The sequence below is a fragment of the Lepus europaeus genome, chromosome 7, assembly GCF_033115175.1.
Source record: "Lepus europaeus isolate LE1 chromosome 7, mLepTim1.pri, whole genome shotgun sequence".
NCBI classification, from domain to species: Eukaryota; Metazoa; Chordata; class Mammalia; order Lagomorpha; family Leporidae; genus Lepus; species Lepus europaeus.
This window is the reverse complement of record NC_084833.1, coordinates 30,183,305-30,197,113: the sequence shown is the minus strand read 5'-3', so window position 1 is coordinate 30,197,113 and position 13,809 is coordinate 30,183,305. Positions and strand designations below refer to the sequence as shown.

Sequence of the window (13,809 nt, the reverse complement as noted above, 5' to 3'; positions counted from 1 at the left end):
ACCTCGCTGCCTAAGGGAAACCACTGTATGTCTTCTCACCCTCTTTACAAATGTGTTTCTAGATCCAGAAAGCAGCAGGTCTGTAGCTTCAGGCTTTGCTCATTATTTTTGAATTTCCATGTTTTTTCTGTTGCGTAGAACTGGCCCATATTTGATTTTACTGTCTTTGATTTTTTTTTTTTTCTTTTTATGCTTCACATGCTTTATTCATTAATGCTGTGTGAGGATTTCTGAACTTGCCCTAAAGTGTTAGCCCAGAAGTGCTATGAATTGTTATACTACTTTTCATGGGATAATAGTCAAAGTGTATTAATGAAAGGGGGCAATATGGGGTCTGCAATTGATTTGTTCCCAGGAGGATGTGCATTTGTTGCTATTGTCTGTAAAGTTTGATTTCACTTTAAAATTTGCTCAATAATCTTTTTAATTGTAACATAATTTATGTCTATTGTAGAGCTTTGGGAAAATACAACAAAGTCTATGCATATGCACAAATATAAACACACACATGTAATAAGAATTACTTGTGCAGCCTTAGAATATTTTGATATTTAGTCATATTTTACACATTTACATGTTTTAATATTGATATTGCCAGAAACCAATGCAGTCTTGTTTTGTAGGTGAAGCTGTGAGCGCCGGAGATGCATTATGTGAAATTGAGACTGACAAAGCTGTGGTTACCTTAGATGCAAGTGATGATGGCATCTTAGCCAAAATAGTGGTAAGTTTTTGTTTTAATTACCTTTGACAGGATGATGAGTTTCTTAATGATCCATGAAATAAAGTTACTGTTTATTTTACCTCTTTATTTATATTATCTACTACATAATACATTTTAAATTCAAATAAAAATTTGTTGAGGTCTAATAAAAGGCTTCTTATTCTATATTTTCTAAATTTTCTATAATGTGTTTCTCATTGGTAATGGAATGTTAGAGCTTATGTTCAAAGTAAATAAAATAAAAAGCTTAAAACTACTTATGATAAAAGCAGGGCTGTTTAGAGTCATGTGGTATATTTCTGAAGGAGTCAAGCAGCATGTCTGTTTCTTAGCTTGTGGAACATTTGTTAGATACTGTAGAGTAGCAGCTAAGACTGTGGCATCTGGAGTCACAGTGCTGTCTGATTCGTACAACTAAAATGTGACCACTTTTAGTTGTGTTATGAGTAGCAAATTCTTTAACCTCTGTGACTATTTTTGCAGAATTAAGTGAAGATAACAATACCTATGCCATGAGGTAGTAGGAAACAGTGAGAGAAGATATATGCGTGTATCCCAAGACCTGTTACCCACCAAGGCCCGATAAAAGTTGATATTCCCATTACTAGATTGTTACTGAGCTCCTTTGTCACCATTAGCCCCCATGTCACTCTGTAGTCTGATAAATCATGTTAGTTCGTTGTTCTGTATGTTAAGTATTCATGTGTGCTTGTATCATTTAATTTTGACAGGTGAGTTCCACATGTGTTAATAGTCCCTTGCTGGAGTGCATTTAATTCTGGGCCGCAATCTCAGCTCTCCTGTGACTGTAGATAGAATGCCTTCCTTTTTATATTTTATCCAAAGACCACTTGGAATGTTAAACTCTGTTTAGATGTAGATCTGATAACACTTTTTTTATTTATATTTCTTACTAGAAAGTTTTTTTGAGATTTCTTTCTTTATTTGAAAGGCAGAGTTACAGAAAGGGAGGGAGGGAGAGAGGGAGAGAAAGAGAGAGAGAGAGAGAGAGATCGAAATTTTGATCTTCCATCTTTGGTTCATTCCCCAAATGGCTGTAATGGCCAGAGTTTGACCAGGCCAAAGCCAGTAGCCAGAAACTTCTTCCAGATCTCCCATATGGGTGCAGGGTCGCAAGGCTTGGGCCATTTTCCACTGCTTTCCCAGGCTCTTTAGCAGGCAGCAGGATCTAAAGTGAAGCAGCCAGGTCAGGAACCAGCGCCTATATGGGATGCTGGTATGGCAGGCAGCAGCTTAACCCACTACATCATGACCTGGCCCATAGAAAATCTTTCTCTTACCTTTCTAATGCCACTTATGTTTTATTTTTACCATTCTGACTTGTCAAACTTCCTTTACTTGTTATCTGTGATATTAATATCCAGGTTGAAACACACTGCCATAAATATACTTTCTTGGAGAAAATGGGAATCACATTTCTGTTCCTTTATAACTTGGAAAATGTAAATATTCATGCCAAGAATATTCTGTTTGACTAATTTATGCAACATTTCTAAACAAAATTAGATTGCTTCAATTACAATATATAGAAAACTGAGCAACATTTGTTATTGGCTGACTATGTTCCTGGTCCTTGTTCTGGATTGTTTAGCTGTGAAAATCTTCAAGAATTGATAGCATTTTCCACTTGGTTGCTTCGTAATGCATTTTAAATTGCTAGCTATGTCAGTGGGTTTGTAGTGCCTATTCAGCTGGTTCCCAATGCTCAGAAAAAGGGCGGATATAGTGGATAACAGCTATGGTGGCACAGCTATTTCCTGGCCAAAGATTATATGTATATTTTATAAGTTTATGACTATATTATTATTTCACATGCTTTTTGGAAAATAGGAATAATATATTAGTTATATATAAGCAATATGTTATTAATATATTAATATATTAATTATATACTAACGTATTTATATATTAATGTCATTATATCTGCAATTTTTCAAGGAGAAAGTAGAAATATTAAAATTGTATTATTAATGCCTGTGTTTGGGAGCTTTTTTTATTTAGAAAAATTTTAATTATTTATTTGTAAGACAGTGAAAGAGATATCTCCCATCCATTGGTTCCCTCCCCAAGTGCCTGCAACAGCTAGGGGTGAGCCAGGAGCGCAATTCAGGTCACCCATGTTCATGGCAGGGACTCATGTATGTGAGCTGTCATCTGCTGCCTCACAGGGTATACATTAGCAAGAAATTGGAACTTGGAGTGGAGCCAGGACTCAAACACAGGTACTCTGATGTGGGCTATGGATGTTCCAATCCATGTCTTAACCACCAGGCCAAATGTCTGTCCCAAGTGCCTTGTTAACTTGGCTTTCTACCCCATTTCAACCCTCTCTCCACCCTGCTAACAAGAGTTATTCCTTTCCCTTTATCACCTTTATCTTTCATTGTGAAATAATTCTTGTATTAACTAACATAATACAATGACTTTTATTGGAGTGCTTGGAAGATATTTTACTTTAAAAATCATGGGGGCCAGCATTGTGACAATGGATTAAGCCATTGCCGCTGCTGCCTGCAATGTCGGTGTCTCATAAATGGGCATCAGGTAAAGTCCCAACTTCTCTGCTTCCAACCCAGCTCCCAGCTAATGCACCTGGGAAGGCAGAAGAAGATGGCCCAAGTCCTGTAGCCCCTGCATCCATGTGGGAGATCCGGATGAAGCTTCTGGCTCCTGGCTTCAGCCTGCCCCAGGCATGGCTGTTGTGGCCATTTAGGAGTGACCCAATGAATGGAAGATTGGTCTTTCTTTCTCTCCCTCTAACTCTGCCTTACAAATAAATAAAATAAATCTTTAAAAAAAATTACAGAGATGTATAATTGAGCTTACTAAAAGGCAAGGGATGGTATAAAACTAAACACCAAAAGTAAATGCTGAAACTATCCCCACAAAACTCTAGTGTTCTTTTTAAATTCATATTTATTAAATAAACGTTTTCTATAAAAAAAAAAACTCAAGTGTTTAGCTTTAGCTCACATTTTTTAAAGTATTCGAAATTACAGACTGTTTTACTCTTCGGAATTTAATTCCACAGCCTTTGAAAGATTTTTGTATTTTTTCCACATAATCTCATTATTTTCTTTGTTTGCTGTTTCATGTTTTTTACATCTTGTGTTTGATTCTAAAAATAAAATAATACTTATTACATTTTATTAGAATAAAAAGCTTTGATGCTCCCAACACTATTAATAAAGAATAATTGCTGTCAATCTAAGTAATTTTATGATTTATTTCTAGTGTATTTCAGTTAGTGGGAGTTTTCAAACTCCCTTTTAATCCCTGGCAAATTACCTTGCAGAAAACCTTCAATTATTACACAAATAGAGATAAATTCATTAACTTGGTCTTAAATTTAATACTTAAATTGAACAGCAGGTGTTTAAAATGATAAATTAATGAAGTAGAATCTTAAGATGAAATGCAGAGTTGTAACAGAGGTTCTCTAATCTGGCCTCCGTCCTCTCTAGAGTTGCTGTCTAATTTATCACACAAAGTAGGATACCATTGGGGTTAAAAAAGGTGTAGTATGTTAATATTATTTAAACATACAATTTTTTTTTGACAGAGTTAGAGAGAGAAAGACAGAGAGAAAGGTCTTCCTTTTCCGTTGGTTCACCCCCCAAGTGGCTGCCACAGCTGGCACGTTGTGGCCGTTGCGCGACGCTGATCCGAAGCCAGGAGCCAGGTGCTTCTCCTGGTCTCCCATGCGGGTGCAGGGCCCAAGGACCTGGGCCATCCTCCACTGCACTCCTGGGCCATAGCAGAGAGCTGGCCTGGAAGAGGAGCAACTGGGACAGAATCTGGCGCCCCAACCGGAACTAGAACCCAGTGTGCTGGCGCTGCAAGCGGAGGATTAGCCTAGTGAACCATGGCGCCAGCCAAACATACAATTTTTTGAAATGTAATGTATTGATTGTTTTTTTCTTATATTGATATATTTTTTAAAGATTTTATTTATTTATTTGAAAGTCAGAGTTACACAGAGAGAGGAGAGGCAAATAGTGAGAGAGAGGTTTTCCATCTGATAGTTCACTCCCCAATTGGCCACAATGGCCAGAGAGGCACCCATCTGGAGCCAGGAGCCAGGAGCCTCCTCCGAGTCACCCACACAGGTGCAGGGGCCCAAGGACTTGGGCTATCTTCTACTGCTTTCCCAGGCCACAGCAGAGAGCTGGATCGGAAGTGGCGCAGCTGGGACTAGAACCGGCACCCTGTGGGATGCTGGCGCTTCAGGGCAGGGCATTAACCCACTGCACCACAGCACCGACCCCTATATTGATAGATCTTTATTTAAAGCAGTTTTCAAAAACAAATCTTTCCAAAAAATAACATCATTGGGTATTAAAGCAATTAAAAAAAAAAAAAACCTCCTTTTATTGATCATCTGAATCAAAAACAGCAATAATATCCCTTCTTGGTACTAATCATATTCTTCGGTGTTTTAGCTGTATCTCTGTGTTACTGGTATTTTTCTAAAGCATGTATTTTTCTCATTAGTTTTATTTGTTAGATTCCCTCGCCCCTACCCTTATTTTTCATTAAATCACCACATTCATCTTCAGAGTCACATTTTATGGCTTGAATGCTTACTGTTGAAATTTGAAGATGTATAACTTTTAATTGATTCTTCTTTGGAGATCTTGATATCTTTAATTGAGAAAATGTTATCTTAAAGCCCAGAGCAAATTCTGACTAGATAATACTCTCAGTTCTATAGAAAACGTCAAATTATTTTAAGTTCATGTAGATTTTAATGATTTTAAATGTAATTGTAATCAACATTATTTTCTTTAACTTCTGTTATATAAGTTATATAGCAATTTATTACTAGAAATTATCCATTGTATTTGGATTTCATACTTCATAGTGTCATTTTTAAATGGGAATAATTAAAATAACTTTTATTTGATATTTGGATATGGTAAAAATTAAAATAGTAAATATTTGTTGTCGCCTACTTTTATGAAAGTGTCAGTGTCAGGGCTGGTGTTGTGGTGTTGCAGGTAAGTCTGCCACCTGTGATGCTGGCATTCCATATGGGCACTGTTTCTTGTGCCGGCTGCTGCACTTCCAGTCCAGCTCTCTGGTAAAGCAGCAGAAGATGGCCCAAGTGCCTGGGCCTATGATACCCATCTGGGAAACCCAGAAGAAGCTCCAGGCTTCTGGCTTTGGCCTGGCCCAGCCCTTGCTGTTACGACCTTTTGGGGAACAAAGCAGCAGATGGACGATCTCTTCTCTCTGTCTCTCCCTCTCCGCCCCTACCCCGTAACACTGCCTTTCAAATAAAATAAAATAAATCTTTTTTTTTTTAAAGTCGATGTCATGTTGGCAGAATACGTGTGGAAGTATTTTTAATATTTATAATAAAAGAGATGAGCTGAGGCCGGCGCCGAGACTCACTAGGCTAATCCTCCACCTGTGGCGCCGGCACCCTGGGTTCTAGTCCCAGCTGGGGCGCCGGATTCTGTCCCGGTTGCTCCTCTTCCAGTCCAGCTCTCTGCTGTGGCCTGGGAGTGCAGTGGAGGATGGCCCAGGTCCTTGGGCCCTGCACCCACACGGGAGACCAGGAGGAAGCACCTGGCTCCTGGCTTCGGATCAGTGCAGTGCGCTGGCCGTAGCAGCCACTTGGGGGGTGAACCAACGAAAAAAGGAAGACCTTTCTCTCTGTCTCTCTCTCTCTTTAACTCTGCCTGTTTAAAAAAAAGAGAGAGAGAGATGAGCTGAAGAATCTTTCAGATTCATTGTGGTATCTGACTCAGATTTCAGAAATATATTGATATTTCAAAAACTAAAACTTTGCTTTTTTAAAAAGAATATTTTGAATTTGAATGATGGTCATTTGTACTTGGACATTAATCCTATTTCTGCTTCAATTTTAAAAAGCTTTAATATCAGAGACATTATATCACTTAATGTTTCATTTTTACCTTTTTCTTTTAAAGAAGATTAATCATTTTAGTTTAATTTTGAATTAGCAATTCTTTTTTTTTTTAAGATTTTATGTATTATTTATTTGAGAGAGAGAGTTACAGACAGTGAGAGGGAGAGACAGAGAGAAACTTCTTCCGTTTGCTGTTTCACTCCCCAAATGGCCGCAACGGCGGAGCTACGCCGATCTGAAGCCAGGAGCCAGGAGCCTCCTCCAGGTCTCCCATGTGGGTGCAGGGGCCCAAGGACCTGGGCCATTTACTGCTTTCCCAGGCCATAGCAGAGAGTTGGATGGGAAGTGGAGCAGCCAGGACTAGAACCAGTGCCCATAGGGGATGCCAGCGCTGCAGGTGGAGGATTAACCTGTACTACAGCGCTGGCCCTGAATTAGCAATTCTTAAGTGGGTAATAAAATACTTTTAGAAGAAGGAAATCTGTTAGTCTAGTAATATAATTCATTTCCTTGAAATGGTTAAAGAAAAAAGGTCAGTAGAAGTAGAGCTTTTCAGAATCTGACAAACAACTAAGCACCTAAAATTTTCTTGGATTGTGTAGTATTTTTCCACAGTTTGTAATTAGCATTAAACATCCTTATTTAATTGTATGTGCCCAATTCTTAAATATATTTTACTTCATCACAGCACTGTTCCTGTTCCTAACCCCAAGAACTTATGCCTAATTATTATAAGAATAGTGTACCCACTAATAAGGTCAAAATTAATGTTACTTTGAAATGTCAGACTCATTCTAGTTACGCTTTTCCTTATAATTACCATATTAGTGAATATCCAATTGCCTATTAGTCTATTATTCATTAAATGCATCTGTAACGAGCCTGACTAAAGTAATTGAAATACAATAATAGTGATTTTATAGAATGACATTTTGTTCCAGTCTTGAACTTAAAAATATCTTTATATATAAGATTTCATAGGGACTGATTTTAATAAGTAAATTAAGCTCTTTCTTTACAAATTAATGCTGCTGAAATGCCTCAATACATTTAACTGAAAAAGTCATTTTGTTTTATTTAGATTTTTAATTGGCATTGTCTGTGAAAAAATGTTTGAGTAGCTGAGCCACCACCATATTTCTCAGATTTTACGATTAGATAGTTGGGTAAAGAATTACATACAGAGAAAGTGGGAAACTATACTGAACATTAACCAGAATAATTTACTGATTCTATCTGCATGATGGAATGTTGTTTCTTGAAGCTGACTTTACTGAGAAGATTTTGCTTTACATTAGTTTTAGTAGATCAGAGTGATTTGGAGCAGATACATCCTTTGAACTCTGGAGTTTTGAAGCCATTGTGTGGGAACCGTCCAGGAAAGACAAATGGCTGAGACATGTATCCATAGCCTCCTGTTTTGGATACATAATAATTGACATCCAAAAGAAGGTGGTACTGATAGCTAAAATATTTGAAGGGTGTCAGAAAGAGGAGAGGTATTAGCTTTGTTCCTTTCTTAGGGATAACGCTAGTAACTGGAAGAGGGAGATTGGTGAAGGAAGGTTTAAATGGGAGAAGGTGGTGAGTTGAAGGCAAAGGCAAGTCTTGTTGGAAGCAGCTTTTAGCTCATGTTAAGAGGTCTTTCTAACCAGTGCAGAATTACCCAAGAAAGAAACTACTTCATGTGGTCAGGGGCCTTTCCACCTCTATTTTCTTTTTGAAATACAGGTTGAAGAAGGAACTAAAAACATAAAGCTGGGTTCACTAATTGGTTTGATTGTTGAAGAAGGAGCAGATTGGAAAAATGTTGAAATTCCCAAAGATGTAGGTCCTCCACCACCAGCTGCAAAACCATCAGTGCCTCCTCCCTCACCAGAACCACAAGTTTCCACGCCTGCCAAGAGAGAACACACCCCAGGAACCCTGCAGTGAGTGTGTTTATTTGAATGATAATGTTTTAAAAATTATTATAGTAGTTTTTAGTGTATTTTAATCATTATTATACTCAAAACGTCTTTTTACATTAAGTAGGAAATTACTGGTCTTCCTTTTTTATCATAAGACACTGAGACGAGAAATGATTATCTTACTATCCCTCCCTGTTCATTCAGTAAACAAGTAAATTACTGAAGACCTGCTATGTTCCAGGTAGCTTGCCCAGCGAGGAACAGCATAGTCAGTGCTACAGTGTGCTTGAATGAGATTTTAGAATTCCAGAACAGAAGGCAGTATACCACACTTCACATCATGTTCCACTCATGGAATTCTAATTAGTGTAATGTGAATTCTGGTTTCAAATGTATGACTAATATAAAATGGAAGTAGCCTTTTAACATGCATCTCTTTTTTAAAGGTTTATTTATTTATTTGAGAGACAAAGTTAGAGATTTTTCATCTACTAGTTCACTTCCCAAATGCCTGCAGTAGCTAGGGCTAGGCCAAGTAAAAGTCAGGAGCCTCGAACTCCATCCTGGTCTTCATTGTGGGTGGCAGGACCCCAAGCACTTGGGCCTTTGTCCATTGCCTTCCCAGGTGTATTATCGGGAAGCTGGATCAGAAGCAAGGCAGCAGGGTCCTGAACTGGCACTCTGAAGTGGGATGCCAGCATTGTAAGATGTACCTTTAGCTGCTGTGCCACAATGCCAGCCTCAACATGGTTACTTTTCAAGCTGCTGTGTATTTGAGTTCTGACACAACAGAGCTCAGTTTTGTCTCATTGTTCTGTAACAACACTGACAGTAAACTTTGTTTACTTGAGCTTTTCATAGTTTCAAATGATAGGTTCTACAAATTCTGACAGATTTCATGTTTCATTTATTTATTTTAATATTCCTTGTAATTATACAAAATTGTAAAGAAAAAATCCTTCACAGAGAAAAGGTTCTGTGAAGAACTGCTTTTGAACTTAAACATTCAGATTCTTTCATTTTTCAGTGTTTTTCCCTTTACCATTGTTCTTGACAGAAAAAAAAAATTAAGAGTAGTCTTTGAAATACTGATTTTTAAATCCCCTTAACCACAGAGAGTATTGATGACTCTGATGCCTGGTCACTCTTTTCTCCTGTTTCATTGATCATGAAAATCAAAAGTCAGTCTCACTGATGTTTTGTACTTAATGATCACCATCTCCCAGGCAGAGATAATAGTATATGTTCCAGTTCTCTGGAGCTCCATCATCTAGAGATCCACATGAATCAGGGCCTTCTGTGTAGGTAAGAAACTGACGGACCAGTGAATCTGCACAGTATTGGCCCACAGCATGATTTCGAAGTTTTTAATTGGTTGATTACTGAAAAGCCACCACAAAACACAGCAAATCCTGGAGTAAAGGAATGGTTTATTGTCGCTGACAAGGCTGCCTCTCTGTGCACAAGAGAAAACAGCAGCCTGCACTAGGAGGGCAAGTCTTATATAGTTTAGCAGAGATAAGGAAGTAAGAACAGCAAATCCCATTGGGTGGGGCCATGGTTGGGCCATTAGGTCACCTGATTTCTGGTAAATCAGGCTGGACTTAGGAAACCAAAACTTATTGTACAAAATGGCAACTGGGCCAGAGCCTAAGATGGTGCCTCAGATAAGATGGCACCTGTTTTACTAATAGTCCCCCCTTTTATTTTCTATAAAGCAAACATTATATGGGATTACACCAGCCCCAAAAGCCTGCGAGGGGTGGAGGGACGATGATCTACCTTCTGAAGCTACTTCTTGCTGGCATGGGGTGGCATCTCAAGCTGTGATCTCTGGGGTAGGGAGTTGAGTATATCCCTGCAGTAACATTTGGTTGACCACCTGATTGGTGAAAGCTTTGGTTCGTTCCATTATCAACTCCTATAAACACTTAAACAGACAAGGTAGTTTAAAGCCAAGGTGAGAATAGCAGCCAGTGGTCCCAGGAGTAGCATTAACCAAGTGATGAGAGAGCTTCATAGGGAGGGAGAGAGGAGGGATTCTTTGGCCCTTAGGCAGACTGCTTAATAGATGTGGCAATTTGTTGGAGCTTTTTAACATTAATGTAATAGCAACGTTGTTCTCCCAGAAAAATATGAGTTCCCCGTTTTTCAGCTGTTATGAGGTCCAGAGCTGGCCTATTTTGTAGCACCCCCCCCCCACTAGTGAGGTAATCTTGATTTTGAAGGCCCCAAATGGCATCTGCTGAGTCTCAGTGGATCTGGTGACCTTCTCTTGTAGTTGTTGGAGTTGTTCTTGGAGCCAGTTAATAGAGATAACATTGTGGCCTAGAGCAGTTCCCAAGATCACCACTGAAAAGAGGGAAGCTGCAAAGCTGATTCCAACCAAGACTGGGAGAAAGATTGCTCGTCTCTTGCAGGTAGTGGGATTAGTCTGTAAAAGGAACTCTGAGTAGTCAGATAATGTTAGGTGCGAGGAAAGGATCACCAATACATGTGGACCAGGCATAGAACTGTTAATACAGGTGTATATGGTATAATTACAAAGAAATGAGCCTCCAGGTGGGTTAGAGAAGGAAGGGTAGAAGTGACAGTCATATTGATAATATAGGGAATGTTTTGTGGCATAATCTTGTTGGGTTGCTCTACTACGTTGGTAATCCAGCATGTTGCATGTTGTCCTCCAGAATGTAGAGGAAGATCTCCAACGACTTTCTGAGGATTGTGAATATAGTAGTTTGTAGAGATATTGGTGAGTAGAGTAACCGCAACAGGAGGTATATAAAACATAGTTGTTGGTAAAGGGCAGAAGGTAAAGTAGAATTGGGTAGTTGATAAAGTAGGGTGAGAGACAGATCAATGAGTTGTAACCATGTTAAGGGAGGTTGACCAGGTTAATTAGTTGGGACAGGTATTTAGAGGACTCCCTTACTTTATCAACCACCATGTTCATAGGAGCTGTTGGGAGCTGAGTGTAAGCCCTGATAATTTTTATGGTTCATGGGGACCTTGTGTGTTAGAGTCCATATATAAAATAATAGATCCCTCAACTCCATTTTGCCAAACCTGAAGGTAGGGGTCAGTTGTAGTGAAAGTCAGGAAGGGTCAGGCCCGGTGATCTTTGTGCCTCAGCTTGGGGCAAGACCTTAGAGAGCTGTTTCCCGGGAGGCCATACCTACGGTTGGTATGATAGTACTTACAGGACCATGATGAGCAGCCTTTCCAGTAAGCATCATTACATGATCCTCTGTTGTCTCTGGTTAGGCAGAGATAGTATGGATGTGTTTCCAGTTGAGATAAAGTATATCTAGTTCAGTCAAAACAATTATGTGAGCAGGTCTGAGCGAAATCATAATACAGAGCGATAGGGCCTGCACAGCCCGTGATGAGGCCGAAGGTAGTGTGAAGTAATTCAGCAGGAATGGAAGTGGTGTAAATCTAAAACTGCCATACATAATGTGTTCCTGGTGCCAGCGGATGCAGAGCAGACACAAAGAGCGGAAGAGAGGAGATTATCAAGGAATTCAATGTGGTTATGGAAGAGGGAGTGAGACAGTGGGAGCAGATATGGAAAAGTGTGGCTCTCATTGAGAATGAAGTCTGAGAAGGTTCTTTGGAGGTGTAAACCTTCAATATCCAAATGGAGCCAAGAGGGGTAGATGGGCGAGGAGTGTGTTTGATATGCTTCCCACAGAAGTTGTAGGAAGATTTGGTACTGATATAAGAGAGGATCAGTACTTACCTGGTGTTAGAAATGGCAAATGGCTGCTTGGTCACCATTTCCTGGAGGTGGGTTCATCAAGGGCAGAAGGGTCTGAATTTTCAGGCACTGTTGGTAGTGGAGCTTGAATCCAGGTAAGCTTGGCTGTGAGTGGCCCTGTGGGAGTAACTGTAAAATGGCGGGGGTGGGGTTGGGGTGGGGGGTGCTTAAGTTAAGAAAAGTGGACCCATGGACCCAATAAGGGCTCCCTTGTAGCTTTGCTGCAGTAGGAGTAGTGAGAATAACCCAGTAAGAGCCAGTCCATTTGGCCTGTAGCTTGGTGGGAGTAGGGGGCAAGGAGGGGTGTGAAGAGGACCGTAAGACATTGTCTCCCACTGTAATAGGAGGGAACCTGTCTGAAGTAGTTGAACTTGGAGCAGGGCAGTTGGTATCTGTAACTCTGCTTGGATATATCTGAGGAGAGGTGAGTGTAGATGGGGCAGCAAGAGTGGGGATTGCAGGTGTATGGCTGGAGGAACTAGGGGGGATGTCCATATACATAAGTTCAAAAGGTTAAAGGTTGAGAACATTTTTTGGAAGGGCCCTTATATGGAGCAGAGCTAGTAGAAGTAGTTTAGTCCAGTCTAGGTGAAGCTCAAGGGAGAGTTTGGTTAGGGTATTTTTTAGTGTATCTTTCCTGAGGACTGGGGCTGATAGCGGATATGGAAATGCCAGAGATGTTGAGTGCTTTACTCAGTAGTTGACTTACTTGTGAAGTAAGTTCAGGACCATTATCTGATTGGAGGAAGGCTGGGACCCTGAATCGAGGGATGATCTCCTGAAGTAAGATATTGGATACCGTAAGTGTTCATTTGTTAGTGGTTGGGAAGATTTCTACCCATCCAGAGAAGGTATCCACCAGTACCAGGAGATGCTGAATGTGTCATACTCGGGGCTTATGGGTGAAGTCAATTTGCCAGTCAGAGGCTGGTAGATGTCTTCTGGCTTGATGGGAAGGAAAGGGTGGAGGACAGAGATTAGAATTAGGGTTTGTTGACATATAGAACATGAAGAGGTGAATTGCTGAAGGTACTTGGTATCTTGTGGCATGAGAGGAAGAGATTGGTTGACACACAGTGGTAAGGAGGGAAGGTTGGGATGAAACAAATGATGGAGATAAAATAGAATGGCCTGGGTGGAAGGCTGCTGTGGTAGTTGGTCTTGAGAGTGATTTGCCAGTATAGTGGTTGGGGCAACAGATGAGAGGAAAGGGAAGAGAAGGGAAGGGAGACAGTGCCACCTGACAGGCCGCCTGATTTGCCTTTTTGTTAACAGTCATGACAACGGAGTTGCCAGTTTGGTGAGCTTTGCAGTGGACAATTAGTTTTGGTAGATGAGCCACCTCTAAGAGAGAAGTTATGTAAGTTGCATTAGAGATGGCTGTTCACTTTGTGGTGAAAAGGTACCTTTCTTTCCAAATTGCCCAGTGGGACAGGAGAATGTGAAAGGCATATTTGGAGTCAGTGTAAACTGTGACAGATTTATTTTTTGCCAGCATGAAGGCATGGGTTAGAGC

At 40.0% G+C, this 13,809-nt stretch overlaps 1 protein-coding gene across 1 annotated transcript in view; it reads left to right on the top strand.

Annotated features, from left to right (window-relative positions):
• Positions 1-13,809, top strand: part of PDHX (pyruvate dehydrogenase complex component X) — a 92,606-nt gene that overhangs the window by 31,432 nt on the left and 47,365 nt on the right. Inside the window, exons 3-4 of the mRNA XM_062196313.1 lie at positions 624-724; positions 8,355-8,554. Coding sequence (XP_062052297.1) covers positions 624-724; positions 8,355-8,554 — 301 coding nt within the window. The remainder of the gene's footprint in view (positions 1-623; positions 725-8,354; positions 8,555-13,809) is intronic.